Genomic DNA, 22,857 nt, shown 5'->3' on the forward strand with positions numbered 1-22,857 from the left:
CCTTATGGCTATGCCTTTTTTTCTCCCCGCCATTCAGCGTAGTGCAACAAATTGTGTAGCCCGCCGAAAAAGCCATTCAAAACCACCGTCGACGAAAAAAAAGATGGAAAAGCGAAACAACACTGTAGTGAAAAATGGAATAGTGAAAATAGTTGTCAGGGGCATGTGGCATGTGGCAGGGTGCTGGTTGATGGGTGTTGGGACTCCAAAAATCCATTTCGCAGCGGGCTAAATGAAATCGTCAACACTCTTCTTCGACAATGGCTCTATGTGGTACTTTTGAGTGATTTATGAGCAAATGACATTTGGAAAATAATAAAAATTGCACCGAAAATTGCTATGCCATCCGTCCGTTATTTCAGCTGTCAAAATTCGCACACATCGATATGGAAAATGCGAGGGAAAATGGGGAGAGGGGTGGGGGGTGTTTTCCGGGTTATTCCAGTCAAATGCATAGCGACACAGCGCTCGATGTTTTGCAAATTTGCATCGCTTTTGTGGTAAATGGCAAAGTTGCTGAATTGTTTATTGGCAGCGTTGGCTTGAAGAGCAGGCGGATACCCATAAAATATTTAAATGTTTTTCGCCGAAATTGGATCGGGCTGTAAAGCGAGCTAGGGGAGGCATTTTTGTGTGCTTCTGAGTTTATTCAAATCAATATAAATAAGAGCATAGCGAACTCTTTTTTTAGAGGCCCGCTAAACAACTTGTTATAAAAAAGGAGTTCTTCCATTTCCGTATTCCTTTATTTAAAGTCTGAGTACTTCGCAGAATACAAATCCTTCTGCTTTGAATTACTTTGCTTGCATTCCGAGCAGAAGTGCGGCTTGGCCACTATTTTCTTCCCCTTTTCTTGGCAGTCGGAAAACTAAGCTAAGCTACTTAGAATTAAAGGACGGGGCTCTTTGGGCCGCATTCAGCGCAAAGCCAATAAAACTGAACTTAAACTGCAGCCAGACAGCACCTGTTCTCAAAGTGTCATAATTGTCACCGTCAGTTGGGAGGAAACCCATTCCTTACTCGAATCCCCTTTCTATTTTATATTTCTGATGGATCAAAGGCGGTGCTTTTCGCTTCAACAAAATCCAGAGTATAATGTGCAGGCTGAGTGCTAAATAGAAGTGCACATAGACAAGTCGAGGCAGCAAAAAAACCAAAACAAATAAATAAGATAAAATAAAGCAGAGTGAAATAAAAATAAGGTAAATATAATCGTCTGCTGGCGTTTCTAATGAAGAGACGGCTGGTTTGGCTAGTGAGTTCAAGCTGTGTGTTCAGAGCTCTGTGTTCCAAGTTCCGAGCTTCGAGTTCCGAGCTCTGTGTTTTGTGGCGCCACCCCAGAGGCAACTTGTTGTCTGCTGACACAATTTTGCAGCGCACTCGGGCTCACAAACCCACTGGATTCCAGGTGTCTTGCCGGCTGTTGACACCTGCGTCGTGTACTTCAATTAAATTTTAATTGAAATGAATATATATTCGTGTGCGAACACATACGCCAGTGTTCCGTGTTCAGTGTTCAGTGTTCAGAGTGCAGCTTTTTTGCTCTCGCCTTCCTTTTGTGAAGTGGCCCAAGCTGTGTCATCATAATCTTTGATAAAGCTGCCAAGGAAACTCAAATTGCTGGCTGGATTCTCCCCAAAAGCTTGCGGTCACAAAAATACCTGCACCCAATTTTCACACACCCCCCCCAGCTCCCTTTCATTTCCGGTTGTTTTCTGTGGAAAATTTAAAGGAATTAATGCCCTGCCAGCAAAATTTAACCTCGTTTAATCAATATTTGCCCGCAACTTGTCAGTTTGTGACTTCAAATCAAAATGCAAATGTCAAATGGAAATTTTATTCCGCTTTGAGCAGAAACAACTATTTTTGGTATATGCAAAATGGCAATTGATAAAACTTCGCACCCTTGAGTGGTTTTTATTTCATTACGAAATGTTTGACTATCTCCACAAAATACACAATAGCACAGCTAGCAGATTAACACACATGCTGCGAAAATAGTTGGGAAAAAATTCCAGTGGCAGCCAAAAATTCATATGCAAAAGTGTTTAAACAATTTCACACAAAAATGCCAATTACAAACGATGACAAAAATTGGCAACATCGAATGTGTCCAGTCAAAATTGATGGCTAACTATTAAAAATAATTGGCGGCTAGGAAAAAAATACACCGGAATCGCCGTAATATAGTGAAAACGAGTTGGCTTTACACACACTGCTGCTTGTTGAATGGCTAGTTGAATTGCAGTCGCAATTTTTTGCAAATATTTGCACGCCATTTAAAGTTGAATCGGACATGAATGTAATTTGTTTGCGCATTACGCATACGCAGTGTGTGTTCGTTTGCATACCTGCAAATAGAAAAGCAGGCGATAAACAAGAAATTAGCAGAAGTTTTCACACCTTTAAACTGCAGTTGCTGGAAAATTGAAAACTGCTGGTGTAAAATAAAGTATTCAAGTTTAAATTAAATTTATTCGTTGCGTTTCAATTTTGTGTGAAGTGGACGCGCCACTTCTCAATTTACTCTTCTTCTTTTCCATTAGTGTCACATAACGATCGATAATCGATAATTCATTTTAAACAAAATACATAGTTCTCACATTTTCTTCCAAATAATATTCATTTCTTAAACATAGCTTTCACACTAAAATTCTAACAGTTGGTATCTCGCTAAATATTTGCAGCTGCTTAAAGCCTCAAGACAAGTTACTTTTCATGCGACGCAGTTGCGTTTGACTGGTGAATGAAAATGGGGGGTGGGAAATGGGAGGGGAAAACGACATCATGTGGCTGACATTAGAGCGTTTTTCTTTCTTTCGCTCCCTTTGTGTGTGTGTGTGTGTGTGCAGCTGCCAACAACAGTTTGCAGTTGCAGTTGCATCGTGGCTGCAAATTTGGGTTAACATGTCACGAATCTACTCGCAGTTCCTTGGCGCTTCAACGTATGCAGCATTATCGCTTAAAGTGTCACTGGTTGTGGGGTCCTTTTTGGCATTTAGCTCACTGTCTCGCCCCTAATTTCGCCCACCCTGTTTTCCATTTTTCCATTTTCCCTTTACCGCTTACCATTAACCATTCACCATTCACCATTTACTAGTCTCCATTTACCATTTACCATTCTCCTTTCAGCGCGTTGGCTTCTTGTGTTTGGGCCTTGGCATGTTTATCTCCCTTCTATTTGGCTTCATCTTCGGCTTGATTTTGGGCACCACCGAAATGCCATGGGGCCAAAATTCCGATTGGCCCACCGAGGAAATGCGCGGCAGGTAAGCAGCCTCCGGAAAATGCCCAAATCAATGTCAATCAACCCGAACAATTGGGTTAGATTACGCAAAATGACACACGTCCGAATCACGCATTCAACCACCAGAAACAATAAATTAATTCCCTCATTCGGTCGTCGGCGATTCGGATGTAATCAAATATGAATGGCACTGCAGCAGTTGTGGTGTCCGAAACAATTCTAATTTCCAATTTGCCATTGAATTTAATTAAGGGACATTTATGATATGCATTCTGTGCAGTTCTTTGAACTCCTAAATATAACATAATGAACGGGTGCTAACGATTTCTTTGAATTCAGTAACGAAATAATATTGAATATAAAATTTAAAACTTATTTTGACAAGGTAACATTTTTGAATAAAATAATTTGGCCGCACATTAAAAAACAAAGATATTCGGCAGCAACGAATAATTTGTTGGTATTTACGAATCATAAAAATTAGTCTTGCTTTTAAACAAAAGATTCAAAAGCCCTTCTAAATAAATATCTTAAATTTAAGAAAATAAAAAGTGCATTACAATTTTCTTTAAATTTATACATATTCATGATTCCGTTCATCAATTTAAACAAAAGGCAACATACTCCATTAGAAACCTCGAAAATAAAAACATTCTACTCAAATACTCCTTTAACAAAGTTTAATTTTTCCAAAGGAAAAAAACTGTAAAAACAATTACATAAGCAGTATATAAAATTCTGACAAAGCTCAAATTGTATAAGATTGAATCTAGCAATCACTCAGAAAAAGGATGTGAGTAACCCTTAAAAATTTGATTGATGGTGAAAGTGACTGTAGCTGGAATCAAAAATGCAAGACGATGCCCGGTTTTGTGATATTAATTAAGACGCATTATCACAAGTCATCCATTTCCCCAGAGTGGCGCAGTAAAAGAATCTGAAATCCCTCGACTTTCGAAAGTGAATTAAGAGTTTGCCGAAAATCCAAAATCCATTAAGTATGTTAAATATCCAGTGTCTCGTGAAGCTCAGCAAGAGCGACTACACTAAGTTGTTCGGTGAATCTACGAGTGTGCGAATGTAACAAATTACTGGCAAATAATTCAAATAATCCGGGAGGCCCCGGCCGTAATGTGAGGCGTGTGCTCATTAGAGACTCCTTCGGCAAGGACTCTTTTCTGGGACAACCCAACCAGGACCACCCAGAACCACCCAACTCCGCCCCGCCACTTGAGTAGAGTATATATATGGCCACACATTTATTACGGCATCGTTTTTTGCCAAACAAATCTTTAAGTCGCCACGCGCCGTCTGTGTAAATCTTTTCCAGCCAAGGAGGGTCCACAATGCGGAATTAGGCTTAGAGGCGAAAAACACGCCTTCGGCGGCAAAAGAGAAAAAAAAAAGAAAACAGAAAACCCGGCGGCAGAACAATAAATTAAGCTCAGCCACAGAATTTTCCGGAAGTTGCGTGAAATGAATGTGTGTCGGCAATTGTGTTAATTGCACAAAATAAATTGTTAAAATAATAATACACAATACACAATGCGGCCTCTTCTCTCCTAACATCTGAATACACAACAAATATATATATAGACAAATATACGAATATGTATATGCATATAGAGCTGGGAGTCTTTGGCGTATCACTATAATTAAGTGCCTCTGTCCATTCGGGTGCTTTATTGTCCACTGAAGGCAGTCAAGTGGCTCTGTGGTCAGTCGAACAACTAAATCTCCATCTCCATCTCAATCTCAAACTTTATCTTCATCTTCGTAGGCATCATAATAATAGGCACACATAATGAATTTCCCCAGATTGCGTGTGCGATTCACCGGTTGGTCATGCAATCAACGTGAGTTTCCAATGGTCATCCTTATTCCCATCCGATGATTCAGACCCCTTGTCATTGCTCACTGGCCTCAATAATTGTGTCACGTGGCGCGTGAAAATGTGGCCTTGTCATTCGGCCCATTGTACCCCTGATGTCCGAGTGATCGGCCCACACGGCCTAAATGATATGCCCCTTCATCAAAGGCAACGGGTGCATGCACCCGATAAGTGCCCACGGCTGTGGTTAATTAGACGCCGAAGGCAATATTAATATTTCATATGGGTGCCAATAATACAGTACCACAAATTTCTAAAATGGGAGTTTATAATTACAAACCAATTTGGATACGAAATGGAGGCTCGCACTATTCAAATTCAGAACCCAAAGATTGCAAGTCCTCAGATAATTAATGACATCTTTAATTTAAGAAAGGTATTTAAACTTTTGTGGAGGCCATGATGGTTTTTTATATTATTGCAGAGGGTATTATATTTTCAGAAGTTTGCAACGCAGTGAAGAGACGCCTCAGACCCCATGAAGTATATGTAGTCTTGATCAGCATCACGATCTAAACCGAAAAAATGGACTTGCTGAAAATACCTCAAAAAGTTTGCATTTTGATTTCTTTAACAACTGCATTGTTAGTTTTTTTTTTTTAACAGATTTTTTTTGAGTTTTTATAACTTAACGCCTTTCCGAATTTCCAAAAAAATGGGTACGCTGAAAGTTGACCAAAATTCCCAAACTGTAAGTCCAAAAGTTTTCTATATCATATAGCTGTCATAGGAACAAAAATCGTCATTACTTCAATGTTGTGTCGCCTTTATGCCTATTGCTCGACATTTGTGATTACTGCAATGATAAATAAGCTTCGACTCGCCGAAGCTAACTTCCTTCTTGTTTTTTTTTAATAATAATATTTAAAATTAGTATGTATTCTTTAATATATTCCAAAAAACACCTTAACAGAAGCCAACAACTTTTAAAATAAATTAAACAGATTTAAAATTAATTTACTTGTCAATTAATCGTACCTCATTAATATTTAATGAAATGTTAAACGTTTTAAAATTCATATAGCAATCAGAATCAACTTTTTTTAAAAAGCTAGGGGTTTTTGCTTACGCGGTTGTTTATGGTCTACACATAAATATATTCGAGTTAAAAGCATTAATTATACACACAAAGTCATTCGCAACAATGTTTTACAACCAAAAACATATTTGAATTCTATAAGGTAAATAAAAATTCAACATGTGTGTCGATTTACGGATAGATATAACAACCGGCTAGAAAGTATTTTATTTAAATACAATACAGAGTAGCTGCCTAAAGCGTACAATAAATAAAATTTAAATCAATTTATTACAGACCCAAAATCATTCAGAACAATATTTACAACTATCAGTACAAATCTGTAAAGTACACAACTACTCAAATGGTTCTCGATTGGCAGCCAACCTTCCACTTTATTTCTGTGATGAAGGGGTTAATTACTTCAGAATTGATATTGCAATCGGCTTGGAGTTATGTTGTTTTAAATAGTCAGCCAGCTGGCCACCTTGTCCGCACACATTTCGCCGGTCTATTCGCCATAAATTACTAGGCTGAACCAATTTAAATTTATGCTACTTTGCTGCGGGGGCGTGTCGCCACGCCCACATAGTTGCAACTGTCGGCAAATGCCACATGCAAAACGGCGCAAAATAATCAGTGGAAATGTTGCAAATTCGGGAGGTGGAGTGAGTTTGTCTAGTTTGCGGCAGTCGGGGATAAAGTGTCTGCACTTTTGCCGCGGAGAATGGGAAATTCAGCATATTTTACGGCAGCTCCTGTGTTGATTATTACATTTTAAGTGCGCACTAAACCAAATCCCCCATGGTCAGCTTAGTTAAATAAATCGAAATTAAATACTCGACGTCTGTTCTGGGCGTTTTTCCATTTGCCCTTGTTACACACAGAAAATGAGGTGGAGCAAAAAGGGGTTTTTAAACGATTTTTTATCCCGCTTTGGAATCGCGACTGCGATGCGACCCACATCAAACCAATCGTGATCCTGTTCTGACCTCATTTGCATTGTTTTCAATCTGCGAAACGCGACCATAAACAATTTGCAGCTACAAATTTATACGAGTTGCCTAATGTTAGGGCTATAATTGAGCGTAAATTGCCGGCGAATAATAAAGTTGTTTTATGCATAAAAGTTAAATACTTGTATAACTCAAACTGCCGCGTTCATAAATAAAACTCACACTTTCGGCGGCACAAAAACCCACGAAAGCAAAGTAAAAGCGCCATTAATCAGTAAAAGTTGGTTCCAGGTAAAAAATCCTGAATCCCGAATTTTCATATAGGCAAAGGCAAGGGCACAAATGAGGCGCATGAATCAAAAACCGAGAGAGTTGCACAACTCGTGATGGCCAAAGTCTAAAATACCCTTGCATAATGCTTGGAACTCTAAGCCCAAAATGGCATAAACAAATTTTCTCTAAAGGTAAACAAAAAAGTTGTCACTAGAGTGAACCATAATCTTATATATAAAAATGAATCGCAAAATGTGTTGGTAAGCGCATCACATGAAAACGGCTTGACCGATTTGGCTGAAAATTGGTAGGGAGATAGCTTAGAACAAGAAGAAGGTTGTAGCATAAGAAAATTATGGGAAAACCTTCTGGAAAAGTCGCTAGCGGCTTAACAGATGTACACAATGTTGTATGTATGTATGGGTAGGCAGTAGGCATTTGGTTTTAAGTAAAAAGGTTTGCTTTATCAAAGTTTTTATAAAAAAAGTGTTTTGTTTGTGAGTAGTGAAAAATAATGCCTGCTATAAGACGAAGCAATTTAGGTAGAAGAACCAGAAATGCTACAAACCAGTCTAATTACCGATCTAATCGTACTGCACAAGAACGTGAATGGATTGTTCCATATTCACCCATTTTATCAAAAGACATTCAAAGCACACATCAACGTTGAATCTTGCCATTCAGTGAAATCTATTAAATACATTTGCAAATATGTAACCAAAGGGAGTGATATGGCTGTGAATTGGTGCAGAGAATTCCAATGATGAAGTTACCCAATACCAAATGGGCCGCTATGTCAGTAGTAATGAAGCAGTTTGGCGAATATTTTCTTTCCCTATTCATGAGAGACACCCTTCTGTTGTTCACTTAGCTGTGCATTTAGAAAATGGACAAAGAGTGCACAGAACGCAGTACAAAGAGTTTTTTTGAGACATGCCAAAAATATGATTTCGCAAAAACATTGCTATATTCTGAAATGCCAAAATATTATACCTGGAATCAATCCTCAAGGAGATTTTTACGACGGAAACAAGGAAAACCAGTTCCAGGATATACAGATGTATATTCCACCGATGCGATTGGCCGGATTTATTCAGTACATCCAAGCAATGATGAATGTTTTTATTTACGACTGCTATTAGTCAATGTACGTGGCCCAACATCATTCCAACAGTTACGAACTGTTGATGGTGAATTGTGTGGATTCTACAGAGAAGCCTGTCAACGTTTGCAATTTCTTGAAAATGACGGTCATTGGGATCAAACTCTCAATGATGCTGTTATATCATCACACGCTCATCAAATACGAACATTGTTTTCTATAATCATATCTACATGCTTCCCATCAAACCCAATTGATTTGTGGATCAAGTACAAAGATTATATGTGTGATGATATTTTGTATCAAATACGGAATAGAATGGGAAATCCAAATATACAAATCAGTGAGAAATTTACAATGAAGCATTGATTTCAATTGAGGACATGTGCCTTATAATGTCAAACAAACTATTAATTCAATTAGGCCTGACCGCGCCCAATCGTCCAATGCATGACGCTTTAAACCAAGAGTTGCATCGAGAAAGACTGTATGATCTCAACGCTTTGAAAGAATAAATTCAAACAAATCTTCCACTGTTAAATGAACAACAGAAGTATGTATGAAAGTAACAAATGATGAAACTGGAGGGATTTACTTCTTAGATGCACCTGGTGGTACAGGAAAAACTTTTTTGATTTCATTAATATTAGCAACAATAAGCTCACAAAATAAAATTGCACTTGCACTCGCTTCGTCGGGAATCGCAGCAACTTTGCTTGAAGGTGGTCGAACAGCCCATTCAGCACTAAAATTGCCATTAAATATGCAAAGCAATGAAACTCCAACCTGCAACGTTTCGAAGAACTCTGCAATGGCAAAGGTTTTGCAGCAATGTAAATTGATTGTTTGGGATGAATGCACGATGGCACATAAAAAATCTTTGGAGGCTTTAGACAGAACCTTAAGAGATCTACGGAGCAATAATAACCGATTTGGTGGTGCAATGATTTTATTAGGAGGAGATTTTCGTCAAACATTGCCAGTGATTCCACGATCAACGCCAGCTGATGAACTCAATGCATGTCTAAAGTCCTCCAATTTGTGGAAATATGTCAAAGTACTTCATTTAAGCAAGAATATGCGTGTCGAGTTGCAAAATGACCGATCTGGAAACATATTTTCTAAACAACTCATTGACATTGGTAATGGCATGCAAAAAACATAGATGTGAATGAATTAAATTTCAAAATTCAAGAACAAATTATAGGCGAATTGAAGATATATAAATCAGTTGATTCGGCTACTAATCAAGATGATGTAGTCAACTATCCACCGGAATTTTTAAACTCGCTGGATTTGCCAGGTTTGCCACCTCACAATCTTCAATTAAAGGTTGGATCGGTGGTTATAATGTTGCGAAATATCAACCAACCGCGTCTTTGCAACGGTACACGGTTAGCGATAAAAAAATTACTTAACAATGTGATAGAAGCAACTATACTCAAAGGAAAATATAAACGAGAAGATGTTCTCATACCGCGCATCCCAATGATTCCGACTAATGTGCCATTTGAGTTTAAACGACTACAGTTTCCAGTGCGGCTTGCTTTTGCTATGACTATAAACAAGACCCAGGGGCAATCATTAAGTGTTTGTGGTATTAATCTAGAGAATCCATGTTTCTCACATGGTCAATTTTATGTTGCCTGTTCCCGTGTTGGAAAACCATCAGATTTGTTTATCTATGCGCCAGGTAATCAAACAAAAACATCGTATACCACAAAGCACTACAATGATAATAATAAAAATTATGATTCACATGATTAACAATAAAGCGATTACATACTTTTAAATCCTTATATATGTTTTATTAAATTATTTTTTTATTCACAACGCCCTATTACAGGGTGACGGTTCTGTTTAGGAGATTTTTTTAAATACGTAGGCACAAAAACTGCCACATTACACATCTTTTTGACAGGACGAAGTCTGTCGGGTCAACTAGTATAATATAAAGTCATTATTCAATATTTAAATTTTTAAGATATTGGTTTTTTATTAGTCCAATTACAGTTTTACTATTTTACAAAAAGAATATAAGAAAAGGGAGTTATTAAATTGCAAGTTTAGAGAAGCAATGAATTTTTGTCGTAATTGCTTACTTAATTTAATTTCATTCAAATAAAGTTATATAAATTGTTCATCAAATCTCATTAGTATAAATCACTAATTGCTCAAAATTTATTTGAAAAAAGAATTCTCCTAAATTTTGTAATAAAAGCTTTTCTGCTTAAGTTCCTACTCAAAAAAAAACGTTAAATATAAAAAGCTTAGGGCTTAAAAAACAGCGAGCATTGCTGATAAATTAAGTAACATTCTGCTAATACCTCGATTTTTCCCCTACTTCGAACTGAGATTAGGCCTCAGGTTCACCCCAGTGCTCTTAACTTGGGAATTAAGTCTAATCAGGGACTTCACGTTCCTTTTTGGGGGCGTGGGTGGAACTTAGTCGGACCGATTCATAATACCCCTAAGAAGGGTATAAAAGCCGGGCGCAGTGAAAAGTTTGCCAACATTTCTCACCATTAAATGACTCCTGACTCCTGGATGCCCCCTGCTGGATGCTGGATGTTGGCTGTTGGATCCTGGATCCTGACTCGAAAAGAGCCTTGGGCGACCAGAATGGTTGGCGGAAGCGATAACAAAGCCGCTGACACTTGACAAACTTGCGCGAGTGTCAAAAAATGTCCGCGGCAGTGGCAAAAGGCAGTTGCCAGTTGGTAGTTGGGGGTCATGGCGCTAAAAAAAAAAAATCCGCGTCACCTGGCGACGACAAAGTGAAGTATTTGGGCCACCTGCTGACCCTGACACAAAACGGCAGATAAGCGGTGGCGCTGTCTGCCACATTTTGAGTCTCCCCGGCTGGCTGGCCAAACATCCATCTAAATGTGACTTAATTTGCAGCTCAAACCCCCTCCTCTCCCTTTTATTTTTTTGTAGCGTTTAGCTGGAGGGTTGGCATTTGTCATCCGCCGGCTGTTGTATTTTTAATTAATTTTTACATTTTGCGACGGCCCCTCTGCCTTTCGATGGCCATTTCACAGTTGATTTTTCAATAATAATTTCACTTTCTCTTTCGATTTCCAGGGGCAATGTGCGCGCCCTTTGGATGGGCGTGTTGTGGGCGTTGACATCCGGCACGGGCGTGGCCGTGGCCTTGCTCCAAGGCTCCGCAGGACCTCTGATCGGGGTCGCCATCTCCGCCTCGCTGCTGCCACCCGTCGTCAATTGTGTGAGTACCTCGCGGAACTCAGAAGTCCCCTTAAATTAAATAATACTTTTAAGCCAGCGAACGTAAAGTAAAAAGTCTGCATAACTTTTAGGTAACCCTCCATCAATCCTACTTCATCATAAATCATATTTAAGTGTCCCTAAAGTCAGTGGCATTTTCTTAAAAGTTTTAGGGGCAATCACTTGGAAATGATGACTTTAACTAGAAGTCTAATTAAAACACTTTACTTAAAGTGAAATTAAGTTGGTCGCATTGCTAAATACCTTTGAGTATTTTGTGTCCTTTTTTGTTTAGAATTTTTTTAAACAACATTTTTACAATAGGTAACCAGATTTTTTATAATTATCAATACATATTTGCCATTTTTTGGCTTTCTATGAAATATACATTTTTGAAAACTAAACCAGCAATAACATTTACAAATACATTTTAAATACGAATATATAAGTTATTATTATCTTAACTTGTTGACCGAATGGAAACAATGGCAACAACTATATGTCAACAGTAATTTTATACAGGAAACTACATTTTTATGAGAACTTGTTTACGACTGAAATTAATATGAAAATCCCACCTGAAGTTCACCTAATTGGTTATCCAATATCTCGGCCAAACAAAGCGTTTCCCATAAATCCATCGATTGGAACTCGTCAATATTTTAATCATAAATATGGCGACAAGGAAGCCCACTCATAAAGACGTCTTTCTTCGCCTTGAAATTGGCTTCTGCGTAGCAATTTTACTGCCATTAGCAAGCTATTAACAAAAGCTTTGACGGCCTTCGATTTTGGCAACGAATGCGCAGTTGATATTTCATCACGAGTGAGCAGGTGCCGGAAATGACTTTGTCGGCAATATTTATGGCTGGCTAAAAAGCCCCAGAAGCATTCCACAAAATGTGAATAACATTCCAATCAAATATCGACTCTGGTCAGCCGAATGGAAAATTACGCATTTATATTATGCTCTTACATTTTTGACTCCACTTGTGGTGCCCAAATTTCTATATTTTAACTACCGCAAACATTTCCAAAACGTTCGAGTGGCTTTAAGACCGCAACGAATGCAAAACGGAGCTGGAACTTTTCGGACAGGCTAATATTTTTTTTACTGCGGCTTAAGAGGCCCTTCGAGTGAATCTCGCCATAAATTAGGCCGAAAATACAATTTGCTGATTAATCTGAAGTGCATTGCCCAAAAACTTTCGGCCATAAATCTGTCCGTAGGGCAGGAGTTTTTGAAGAAGGGCGACGGGCGATGGGCAATGGTTGAACCTCCGGGGAACCGGATTCTCAGCTGTTCTGCCACTTTATGTGGCGCAACCGCAACGAGTGCATAAATTTCGACCCAATTTTCAAGTGCAAATTGCGAATCCGAATTCCCAACTGCAGCCGGCGGATGTTGCGTAAAATTATAAGGCAAGTGCGAGGCGGATTGTTCCACACACTCCGTTCGGGGGAAAAACTTGCGCAGAAAAACATACACAGGAAGCGGTAGCGGCAGGGGGCAGGGGCAGCCTGTGTGGCAAGTGCCGCACAAACTGGGCTAACAGACCGGGCTAACAAACACAGCCGAGCCGAGCCGAGGCGGCTGACATTTATCAATTGTGACAGTGGAACAAAAGGCGCCGCCGGGAGGCGTTTTCCACAAGCATGACAAAATGATGCAAGAGGCGAATTATGGACTCGAACTTAAACCGGCCAAAACAATGGCGCTGAAATCGCTTAATCATGGCCGCCGCTGCGGTCGAGCATGTGTGCAAGTGTCGCTCCAACTTCGCGTCCTTATCCTCCCAAAAAAAAAAAAATAATATAAGGACGGAAAAAAAGTATAGCATACATATGAGCTGCATAAATCAGTGGCACGCACTGAAGCCAAACCTTTGTCCATGTTCCCTTGTTGTTGTTGCTGTTTTCTTTTTTTTTTTTTGGATTTCACTTTGCCAGTAAAGAGCGTGTTACAATTAATTGCCATGTGTCTGGCCCTAAGGCAATATCACGGCCAACAGAGCGTATGAGTAATATCAAGTAGTTCATTTCTCGGGAGGTGCGCTGTGTAAATTCCCAGTGCCAGTAAATAGTGGAGTGCAATAATTGCAACTCTTAATTCCACCTTATTATGTTTGCCAGCCACCTTATTTATGTGACCCAGCCACACGGACTCGCATTCGAAAACGGTCTGCAATGCCTTCACTTTCAAATCCGAGCACGCAATAATTTACCCAGAAACGGTCGTAAATTCGAATAATAGCGAAAATAGAAAGTAAGTCGAGGAAAAGAAAAGTCATGAGCTCGCACACAAATGGAAAAACAAACACACTCCGAACAGATTTGCGGATTCTACAGCAGGGGCTGAGATTTTAGATTTCGTATTCTAAGCATTGCTGAATATGCTCTGGTTTTATTAAATAAATGTAACAAGCTTTAGAAACAATTTTTGTTGAATTTAAATGCCATTGAAGCGTATAAAACCTTCTGATAGCCTTAAAAATTTAAACAAAAATATTTTATTTAAACAAAAATAATAATAGGTACATTTAAATGTTTGGTCTAATAGGTATATGCAAAACAAAGTATTTTACTCGATCATCAAATCCTTAAATTATATTTAAAACCTGCCTATAAAATGAATACTACAAAAAGCATTATAGCATGTATATTCCAACACATTTTTTTTATTTTTATGGCAAATATTAAATTCTGGAAAAACCATTTATTATGGTTTCTGGTTTAGTGGGATTTAGCATTTTGACCCCAATGGTTTGCCGGAACATATAGAAAGGCACGCACTTCCGTTCTTGCTGAGCAATGTGCTGAGTCATTATAATTTATAATAGCAGAGCAGAGGACACAGGGCGAAATAGAAAAAAAAAGAATAAAACGGAGGAGAAAAGCGAATGGAGAACGAGCTGAAAATGCGACAATGGAGTTCCATCCACGAGTGGGTGGGTGGGATGGGTGGTTGATTGGGGGGCGTGTGCGTTTCCTTGGCGCCCACACACACACACTGCAAAGTATGACAATTCAAGGCCGGGAAGCACCACCAAGTAACCAGTCGACCAACCCACCAACCCACTTGGTATTCCAACCGGAACCAAGCACGCGGCGACCTTATGACCTCGAACCACATATGTCCTGACCATGGAAACTTCAAAGTCACAGATTGTGTTTTCTGTATTGTACTCAGTGTGCTCTGTGCTTCGCAGGGTCTCTTCTGGTCACTGGCCTGCATTTGGCTCATCTACCCGGAGAAGCGGATTCCCCACTTGAAGAACGAGGCGATGAACTCGACCAGCGCGTATCCCTTCCTCTACACCAACTACTTGCCCACCGAGTTCCTGATCAATGGCATCGTGTCCGCCTGTCTGACCATCGTGAATGTGATTTGCATTTTCATCACGGCCATAATCGTACTCAAAATTAAAGAGGTCTCGGCGCCATATACGGCCAGTCCGGACTTAAAGCGGTGAGTAGACCATTTCACTCCGCATTACATTTCCGCCACTCCGCAATCGTATTTTAGTCGATGACGACATGTGGTATATGTTCATTCGGGGAACACATTAAAGTGGACCTTAATGGTAGGAAAATAGATGCCTATTTAAGAAGTAATTCAAACCAGTTTAATATTCCATACTTTAAGGTGTAATAAATAATACAAACCAAAAATTCTTATGAGCATACATTTAAGTGAGAAAGAATTTTGGGATCCAAAAAAGTCTGAGAAAATAAAAACATTATCCAGACTAGCATGAGTCCTATATTATTTGTTATTGTTTTTTATTTTCATGTATAGCCTGAAGCAATGTTTACATATTAAATTATATTGAGAATGCCAGGAGCTACTACCTAAGAAAACAAACTTCGAGTTTATAGAAGGACAAGCAAAAACAAATAATAAAACCATTTCCAATATTAGATGATATAACTTCTTATACAAACATAACAAGCCTATACTATGTTTCTTATTGAAATCGAGTTCTATCCCCTAAAAAAATCTAAAATATTTAAAATCTGATTACTAGTTGTTATAGAGCTTTTGTAAATCAATAGCTGGTTCACCCTGGAAAACATAATATGTATGAATAGCAGAAAATTAAAAATCCGCACAGCGAGAAGCGCTGGAGTGTGTTTAATGACGGCGAAGCAAGTGCTTTTGAGCTTATCATTTCCGTAATGTGCGCTTGGTCAGTTGCCCATTAGTAAGTGTAATTAATAACGACAACGGACCCGGACAAACTCACAATGGCCAACAACAACGGAGTTCTGCTCCGGATTCCAGTGCACTGCTGACTATTTCTCTGGAAACTCCGCATTGATGCTCATTTAAAATGCACATCTATTAGCAGGCGAATTATATATTACATCAACATTGTCGTTGACTTAATCTCGTATAAGTTAATAAATCAGATCTTGTCTGCTTGTTTGTTTACCCAATCTTAGATTGAGTAAGAGCCATTTCACCACTTAAACATTGGGTAAATACCACCAGACGACACGTGAGACCAACTAGCTGGGGAAATTAACCCATTTTATCCGACACTTGCCAGCCGGCGCATTTAAATCAATAAAGGAGCAAAGTCGGTCCTTATTTCAGACTAAGTTGATGAGTTGTCATTTAGGAATATGGATTTTCCCCTCTGGACTTCGAAAGCCTTTAGCTTTTTGGGCCAACCGATTTGTTAGCAATGCGCCTTTCGACTTCAGACTTCGCAGAATCCCGAGAAATTGTATTTTTGGCAGGGAGCAGGCTGTCGGCACAAGTGCTCGGATCAAAATATGATATATCGCGTAATTAACTGACTGATTTCGTGTTTTTATTTCGCTTTTCGCCCACTCGCCGAGTGGCCGAGGCAATCTAAATGAAAATAAATGCCCTCCATCGTCGGCTCGAAATGACAAATGGGGATCTAAGCTCCAGACTGAGACTGTGACTGCGACTGCTTTTTGCGTCTGGCAGCCAGACATGTGGCTTTAATTTCCCAAAGTGGCGCATTAAATTTGCCTTGGGCCGGCAGCCGACTAAGCCTTCGTCCTTCGTCCTTCGTCCTTAGTCCTTCCCAGCTTGTCAACATCAACATCATCGCGTTCAGGCGGCATAAACACCCCGCGAAAGTGTGGCTACATTATTTTATTTCGCCGCTGTTTCGTTTTATTATTATAGTGTACATGTGTATAAATGTCCTGCGACTGGGAATGTTAGCCGGCGTTTATTTAAGCACGCTCACGCTCGTCACTCGCTCGTTTGTTTGACTTGTTTGCGTAGCCTTTGGAAATTGTGTGTGTTTTGTGCATACCCTCGACTGCCGGGGATACCCTCTCTTTCCAACTGAAACTTGCAACCAGACGAGAATATTGGAAATTTGATTCGCAAAAAAATAAGAGGAGAAAAAGAAAAACAAACCCACTCAGATCATTTTTTTCCATAAGCTGCCCATTTGTATGAACTAGCCAGCCATTCGGTATTCGATCCCAGTTTGTTTGCCTCACTTAGAGCCACTCTTCACAGGGGAAAGTCCTGCGTAGGAAACAGGATAAAGCAAGAACCTCGACAAGGGGGAAAAGGGACTGAAAAAGGGACTCCCCATCGACGGGCTTTTTCCGCAGGCTGTTGCATTACGCATAAAGTGCATGATTTCATATTTATTTGTTGTTACCCGGAACCCAGTTTTCCTCGTCTCTGGCGAATTGGTTTTGTTTTCATTGCTGCGGTTTTTCTTTTGACAGCGGTTTATGGTTGCGAATTTCTTGTCTCCGCCAATTCAAAATGATTTTTATGGTGCTTCTGTCAGTCGAGTGCGGCTCTTTTGCCAACAAAAATGGGGACAGTTGCTGCTGAACGTTGGCCTGAAGGTTTTTTCCGATAATAGAAAAAGTTTCCCGATAGCGACCGGGCAAAAGTGAACTAAAACTTTCGCACAAAAAAGCCGTGCGTAGCCAATCGTTCAAAATATAATTTTACAGCTCTTTTACAGTGCGAGTTTATAGGTGGTGGCGGCAAGAAAATTAAAGGAAACAATAAAGGAAGTTTCAATGCTTTTAGCTTTTGAGAAATTAGATAATGGAAGACAAGGAAATTTTTTCAGTTTCAAGTTTATAAATATTACGTTTTCAAATGTTAGACAATTTAAACTGAGACATTTTCCATAAATTCCATATATATTCCCCATATCCAATACAAGGCATACTTCAAACAAATTAGTTTTGATTAATAGAATTGTTATCGATTTCATACATAATACATATCAAATAACTTTTTTTAATGGTCATAAACCAATATAATGAAAACGAAGGACCGACCCACCATGTATACACTTGTTATATCTGTGCCAAAGGCTTAGATAATATTTACCAATTGTAAGAATACTTTCATTGAACTTTTCTAGGCACACAATTAACGAGAAATATTCTCTTTCTATGCAGATTCTGGGAAACAGATCTTCGCACCGTTCGCAAAACGAACCGCTCGACAATGCGGCATCCCCGCAGCAGGAGTTCCATGGCCGGAGGACCTGGAGGAGGGATGGGCACCGTCAGGGGTTTGGACAAGTTCAGCAGGTGAGTGGCGCAACAAAAAAAAAAAAAAAAAAAAAACAGAAAAAAAAGGAAAAACACACATCTGGGGAAAGCTCTTTCGAGACCGACCGCCCCTGAACCAATTCTCATATTTCCCATATCCTTTACAATTCCGTTTTGTTGAATAATTGAGCCCGGCCTTGTGTGCGTGGCCCCGAACTCATTCTCATTCTACTGATTCACATTCTCATACTCATTCTCGTTTTCGTCCTGATTCTGATTCCGATTCTCATTCTCATGAACACGTCCTGGGGGCAAGTCAATTTACTCCCAACATTTGTCTGGCCAAATGCTTGAACGCAATCTGAAAAGGTAAATAATGAAGGTATTTATGTCGTCAGAGTGCGAATGTACCACCCACGCCATAAAGGCCGCCTAGTCCATAAATAAATACGCTGCTGCACATTCTGTAAAATATTTATCGCATAATTGAAATCGTTGCCAAGTATTTATGACGGTCTTAGGCAAAAGCCAAAGCACAAAAATAAACAAATGGTTATAAAATATGCAAAAAAAAATCCAGATAGGGAGTCAACCAAAAAGTTGGAACCGATCCAAGTGGCTGGAGATCCAGAAAATCCGCCTCAAATGGCTATACAAATTGTATACATTTCCCATTTATTTTTTATGTAAACATTAAATAAAATCGAATAGTTGTAAATAAATTAACAGCCACAAAATCAATACGTATATATGTAGATGACGGCACCAATTTGGGTTGCCCTGAAGTCAAATTGAAAACGAGCAGTCTCTGTAAATGACTCTAAAATAAACATTTTAATACCTGAAAATCCGAGGAGGAAATAAGAATGAAATGCACGTTGTGATGGACAATGCAAATTCATGCAACAAATTAACACACAGCTGTGAGCTTTTTAATTTAGCACGAAATTCCGGCACCATTTGTTTGCTCGAAACGAACAAAACCATAAATGTTTTGGCGGAGGGCAATTTATTTCCACCTCGTCGCCTCATTCAAAGTTCACATTCAGTATTGTTGCATAGAATTAACCCTGGGTTTTTGCACCTTTCCCCCAGTGGCGCCCATTATTTCGGACTGGACGAGCGGGATGCCCAGATGGACAATGCCCTCGAAAGGGCTTTGGCCCAGGCCGAAAACGATGCCACTTTCAAGAAGGTCAAAAGGATGAGTTACTCCAGCAACGCGGCTGGCGAGGTAAGAAATAAGTACTACATTTTACATTTTTCATTTTACAAGATTTCACAACTTTTTAGAATAAAAAAAAACGATTTATTTTTACAACTAACAAGCAGAAAAAGTGTCACAATTATATTCTCCAAAAATTGAAATATTCAGTTGAAATTATTTCACTAGAAACATTATCATACTTCTTAATTATTTCGTTTTTTTTATTAAATTGCAAAGCTTTTTGAAATTGTTTCTTTTCATAACTCCACATTCATTGATGAATAAAATTATTCCCAAAGTATACAATCCCTGATAATATTCATGACCGTACAAAGCATCCTGCGATTTCTCTTATTTTTAATCATATGAAAAAATATGCTTGCTTGAATACAAAATATTATATTGATTTTCGAGTAGGCGAGAGTCATGCCAGAATCTTTTTGTATTGCTTTTAATTTGAATTTGATATTTGGACAGCATACTAATCAAAGAAATGTTGTTATAGCTTTTAATATTTGGAAAACAAATTCATACGACTGGAACTCATGCTAACCTGAAAAATTCATAGAAGGCGTAGTCATAAATTTTATTTAAGGTAGAATAATGAATATGTTTCTTAACTTTAAAAAGGATACGTTTCTTTTTTTCTACAACTTTCTAATTCATTATCTGTCTTTAAAAGTTATAAGTTATAACTTATGGCACCCATTCGGAATTAAGTTTTTAAAGATAAGTAAGAAGTATAAATATTTGGTTATTCAGGTAATTTTCTCTTTATTCTTGGGTAATTACAAGTTCTGCCTTTTCAACCAGAGGTGTTCCCTCTTGCGTTCCTCCTGGTGCGCCTCGTCTTTTTGATCTTCCTGGACCTTTTCACCTTCCGCCTGAAGGTCCTTGTACGCTTTACTTTGTTGCCGGAGGATGAGGAGGTGGTCGTGGTGGTTCCGCTGGTTGAGGCAGCGGTGGTGGTGTCTCCAGTGGCACTTGCCGCTGTGGTTGCCTCGGCGGCTACAGTGGTGGTTTCTGGAGCCACCGTGGTTGTGGTGGCACACTCCGCATTGTCGGCATTTGCAGCCTGGGTGCAATCGATACAAGCGGCATCACTTGGATCGTCGGCACAGGTTACAGCCTGGTTAACAGGGATATTGGCCAAAAAGATGGTCACCAGAAGGAAGCCAAAGATTACCAGAGAATTTCTCATATTGCTGAATAGTTCAAGTTGGAGAATGATAACTTTTTCTCGTAAGATCCCCAGCTTTTATAGCAACTTCTCATCCGATTGATTAAAATTCGCAAGTGTGCACAGCTGCCTATTGGTATTTGATTTGCCATTATGCCTACAATTGGGCCTAGTTTTTGGCAAAATATTTGAAAAGTTTTGAGCATCATTAGGTGGATAGGCAAATGCCTAAGATATAATATACCTATATATTTACACAGTTGGTACAACAACACTCTGTTTGCATGGCAACTATCGATTTTTCGAAATTAAAATGTCAGGAACACCTGTTTAAGTTTGCCCTCCGCAGAAACAAAGCATCGCTCAAGATATATTTGCTTTAACAAACTACAGATTAAAGTTTGCCAATGCTGCAATACATTTTTTTTATGTTCGCTTCTTTTTCGAGTCCAGGAAGTAACTTGAAATTGCATTTTTCATGGCCCAGAGGGAAGAGATCCACCGACAAACAGCATTTAAGCTTAATTACTGACAATTATTTGGCGAGTGGAGAGCCGAGGGCCACGAGAAGATGGCCAACTGACCTCAATCATTAGATGATAAGCCCTGCGAGGCGGACAAGAGCAAGAAAATGCACGGCGGCCGGGGAAAAAGTGCCGGCCAAACGATGCGACAATAAACCAAGTTGGGGAGATCATAAATCAAGGAGGCATGCAGCAAACGGAAGGACGGCAGGACGACAGGACGACAGGACTCCAAAGGGTTCACTTGGGGCACTTGCAGCAAACAAAAAAAAAAAAAAATCGAGAGGAGAAAAAGTAGCAGCAGCAGCAGAAAAGCAACAACTGAGTAGTTGAAAATCATGTAAGATTTATAGTTAAGCCAGCTGAACCTGTTGCAAAGTAGTCGACCAAGAACAAGACGAAAATAAACTCCTGTCGTTTTTTATGCACCCCAACTGGGCAATATCTGTCAGCCAGCACAAAAATATAGAAAATAGAAAAGCAGAAAGGTTAAAAAGTATGAGATGCAGGTCTGAACTTTGGACCTTGTCATTGGAAGCCATTTAGTGTGAGCTTTTTTGGCAGGAAGAACGTACTTAAGAAAGTTTCGCTTGTCCCATCACCTTGCTGAATTCGCTAATGAATCCATAATCAGGGCTCCCCTGCCCTGTGGAAAAACTTTCTTAATTTCCTGTTTAAGGAGCAGACAAGTCGAGCGAGGGCCTCAATTAAAACTCGCCGACAAGAAGCATTCAAAAGCCATCCAACCGTCGATTGCCACAAATCAACTTCTACATTAATTCGTTTCCAGCCGGCAAAAATGGGTTGCCTTTCGGAGGTGGAAGGTGGTAGGTGGAAAGTGGGAGCTTTGGAGGCTGGTGGGTTGTAAGTTGAAGGTTGGTTGCTTGAGGAGAAACTCGAGTGCCTGGCAGACTGACATGCTCCAAATATTTCGAGAGACAGCCACGAAACAGCCGAGTGGCATGCAAAACAAACCTGCAAAGCCTACCACCAAAACCACGCCCTCCAGCCGGCTTGTAATCAGTTTAAAGTGAGTCCTGGCCACTAAAACTCAATTAACCCCATTTGAATGGGGCACGAGGCAATTGAAAAAAAAAAAGAAACCAGAAACACAGAAAACATGAAATGAAAACGAGAATGAAAACGAGAATACGAATACGAATACGAATGGTTCGCCAAACGGAACGGAGAGCGAACAAATCAAGGCAAAAGATTAAAAACGGAAATGGTTGGCCATTGAGTATGGTGGTTTCACTGGCTTCCACTCCATACAGATGGCTTGGGATGGGAGGTTCCCACCCAGAAAGGTTGGCAGCATTTTTCACTTAAAACCGCATTGATACTCAATTACCAGGTCGGCACTCGACTCCCCAACTTTGGACAAAACAAACGGCGGATGCGGAGCCCAGGAAAACGGAAGCACTTTGCAACGGAAATGAAACATCAATTAAACTGGCACAGCGAGCGGCGGATCCTTCGAAGGCGACTCCTCCTATCGGAGGAGGGCTGGAAAAGCTGCTGTCCTGACAGCCAAAGAGCCGCCTCCTCCTCCAAGGAAATATTGCCGTTTTCCCCTCGATTGCGAGTGGCACTTGGAAACTGCTCTCGAGGAGAGTTGTTCGCCCGAACACTTCTCGTTCGCTCGCCGCAAAACGCCTAAGGGCATATTTCGTTAGTTTTTATTGCTTAATTGTAATTTCGCATAT

The 22,857-nt window shown here is 39.6% G+C and overlaps 3 protein-coding genes across 4 annotated transcripts in view; 1 reads left to right on the top strand and 2 right to left on the bottom strand.

Moving 5' to 3' along the window:
- The window catches only part of LOC108089159, a 125,478-nt gene that overhangs the window by 53,381 nt on the left and 49,240 nt on the right, over positions 1–22,857 (bottom strand). The window lies entirely within an intron of this gene.
- The window catches only part of LOC108089161, a 40,830-nt gene that overhangs the window by 16,931 nt on the left and 1,042 nt on the right, over positions 1–22,857 (top strand). Inside the window, 5 exon segments of the mRNA XM_017187289.2 lie at positions 3,133–3,269; positions 11,575–11,719; positions 14,928–15,187; positions 18,145–18,279; positions 19,336–19,474. Coding sequence (XP_017042778.2) covers positions 3,133–3,269; positions 11,575–11,719; positions 14,928–15,187; positions 18,145–18,279; positions 19,336–19,474 — 816 coding nt within the window.
- On the bottom strand, positions 20,253–20,648 carry LOC108089106 (mucin-22). Its single transcript, XM_017187217.1, has one exon. The coding sequence runs from the start codon at positions 20,646–20,648 to the stop codon at positions 20,253–20,255; it is 396 nt and encodes a 131-aa protein (XP_017042706.1).

The sequence above is a fragment of the Drosophila ficusphila genome, unplaced genomic scaffold, assembly GCF_018152265.1.
Source record: "Drosophila ficusphila isolate 14025-0441.05 unplaced genomic scaffold, ASM1815226v1 contig_723, whole genome shotgun sequence".
Lineage (NCBI taxonomy): Eukaryota > Metazoa > Arthropoda > Insecta > Diptera > Drosophilidae > Drosophila > Drosophila ficusphila.

Bases quoted from the DNA above. Each gene is read 5' to 3' on its own strand.
- LOC108089106 (XM_017187217.1), bottom strand. From the start codon at position 20,648: ATGAGAAATTCTCTGGTAATCTTTGGCTTCCTTCTGGTGACCATCTTT.